Source organism: Fukomys damarensis, unplaced genomic scaffold (assembly GCF_012274545.1).
Source record: "Fukomys damarensis isolate Sample0158 unplaced genomic scaffold, DMR_v1.0_HiC HiC_scaffold_13, whole genome shotgun sequence".
In the NCBI taxonomy this organism is placed as follows: Eukaryota; Metazoa; Chordata; class Mammalia; order Rodentia; family Bathyergidae; genus Fukomys; species Fukomys damarensis.
In genome coordinates, this window is record NW_022900925.1 from 34378608 (window position 1) to 34379345 (window position 738).

The 738-nt window shown below is 63.7% G+C and overlaps 1 protein-coding gene across 1 annotated transcript in view; it reads right to left on the reverse strand.

Moving 5' to 3' along the window:
* Abi3 (ABI family member 3) overlaps positions 1 to 738 on the reverse strand; it is a 3563-nt gene continuing 2825 nt past the window's right edge. Inside the window, exon 5 of the mRNA XM_010620319.2 lies at positions 1 to 606. Coding sequence (XP_010618621.1) covers positions 196 to 606 — 411 coding nt within the window. The 3' untranslated portion in view covers positions 1 to 195. The remainder of the gene's footprint in view (positions 607 to 738) is intronic.

Genomic DNA, 738 nt, shown 5'->3' on the forward strand with positions numbered 1-738 from the left:
GCTGGTCGTGAGATTTATTCAGAGTTCTCAATGAGGGTGGGTACAGCGCCCTGCGAGGTGAGGACCTCCGTGGATGGGAATCACAGCTCCGTGGGCTTCAGCTCTGTCCTTTCTGCGCAGGCCTGGGGGCTCCTACTCTCCCACCACAATAAAGTGGAGGGGATCAGACAGAGACCCTCCTGCCTCAGCCCCCAGTCAGCAGCTGGGCTCCACGTAGTTCCCTGGGAAGAGCCCAGCGCCCTCTGCGCTGACGCCCTCGCACCAGCCGTCCGAGAGGCGGCGCGTGACACAGATGACGGTGCCCTCCGCGAAGGAGAGCTCACTGTCCTTCCGGCGGGTGTAGGGGTACAGGGTCACCACTGCGGGGAGACGGAGTGTGAGGCGGCGCCGGCCCCCGCCCGCACAGGCACAGGCAATCTGGGACAGGGAGACCTCGCCACGCCGCGGACCCCACCCAGGGACCAAATGCCAGGCACAGGACCGGATGCTCCCTTCCCAGCTTGGGGGCAAAACTCCTCGGTTCATCAGAAAGTTTAGGGAGGGCAGAGGGCGGTGGTGCACGCCAGTGACCCAGCGCTTGGGAGGCTGAAGCAGGAGGGTCGCCACAGTTCAAAGCCAGCCCGGACTACATAAAGGCCCTGTCTCAAGCAGGAAAAAAGAGGGGAAGGCGGGGTGTGGGTAACAAGTTCACACCCGCGAGAAGGACAGGACATTGCCCGGGGTAAAGGGACGGAGGGA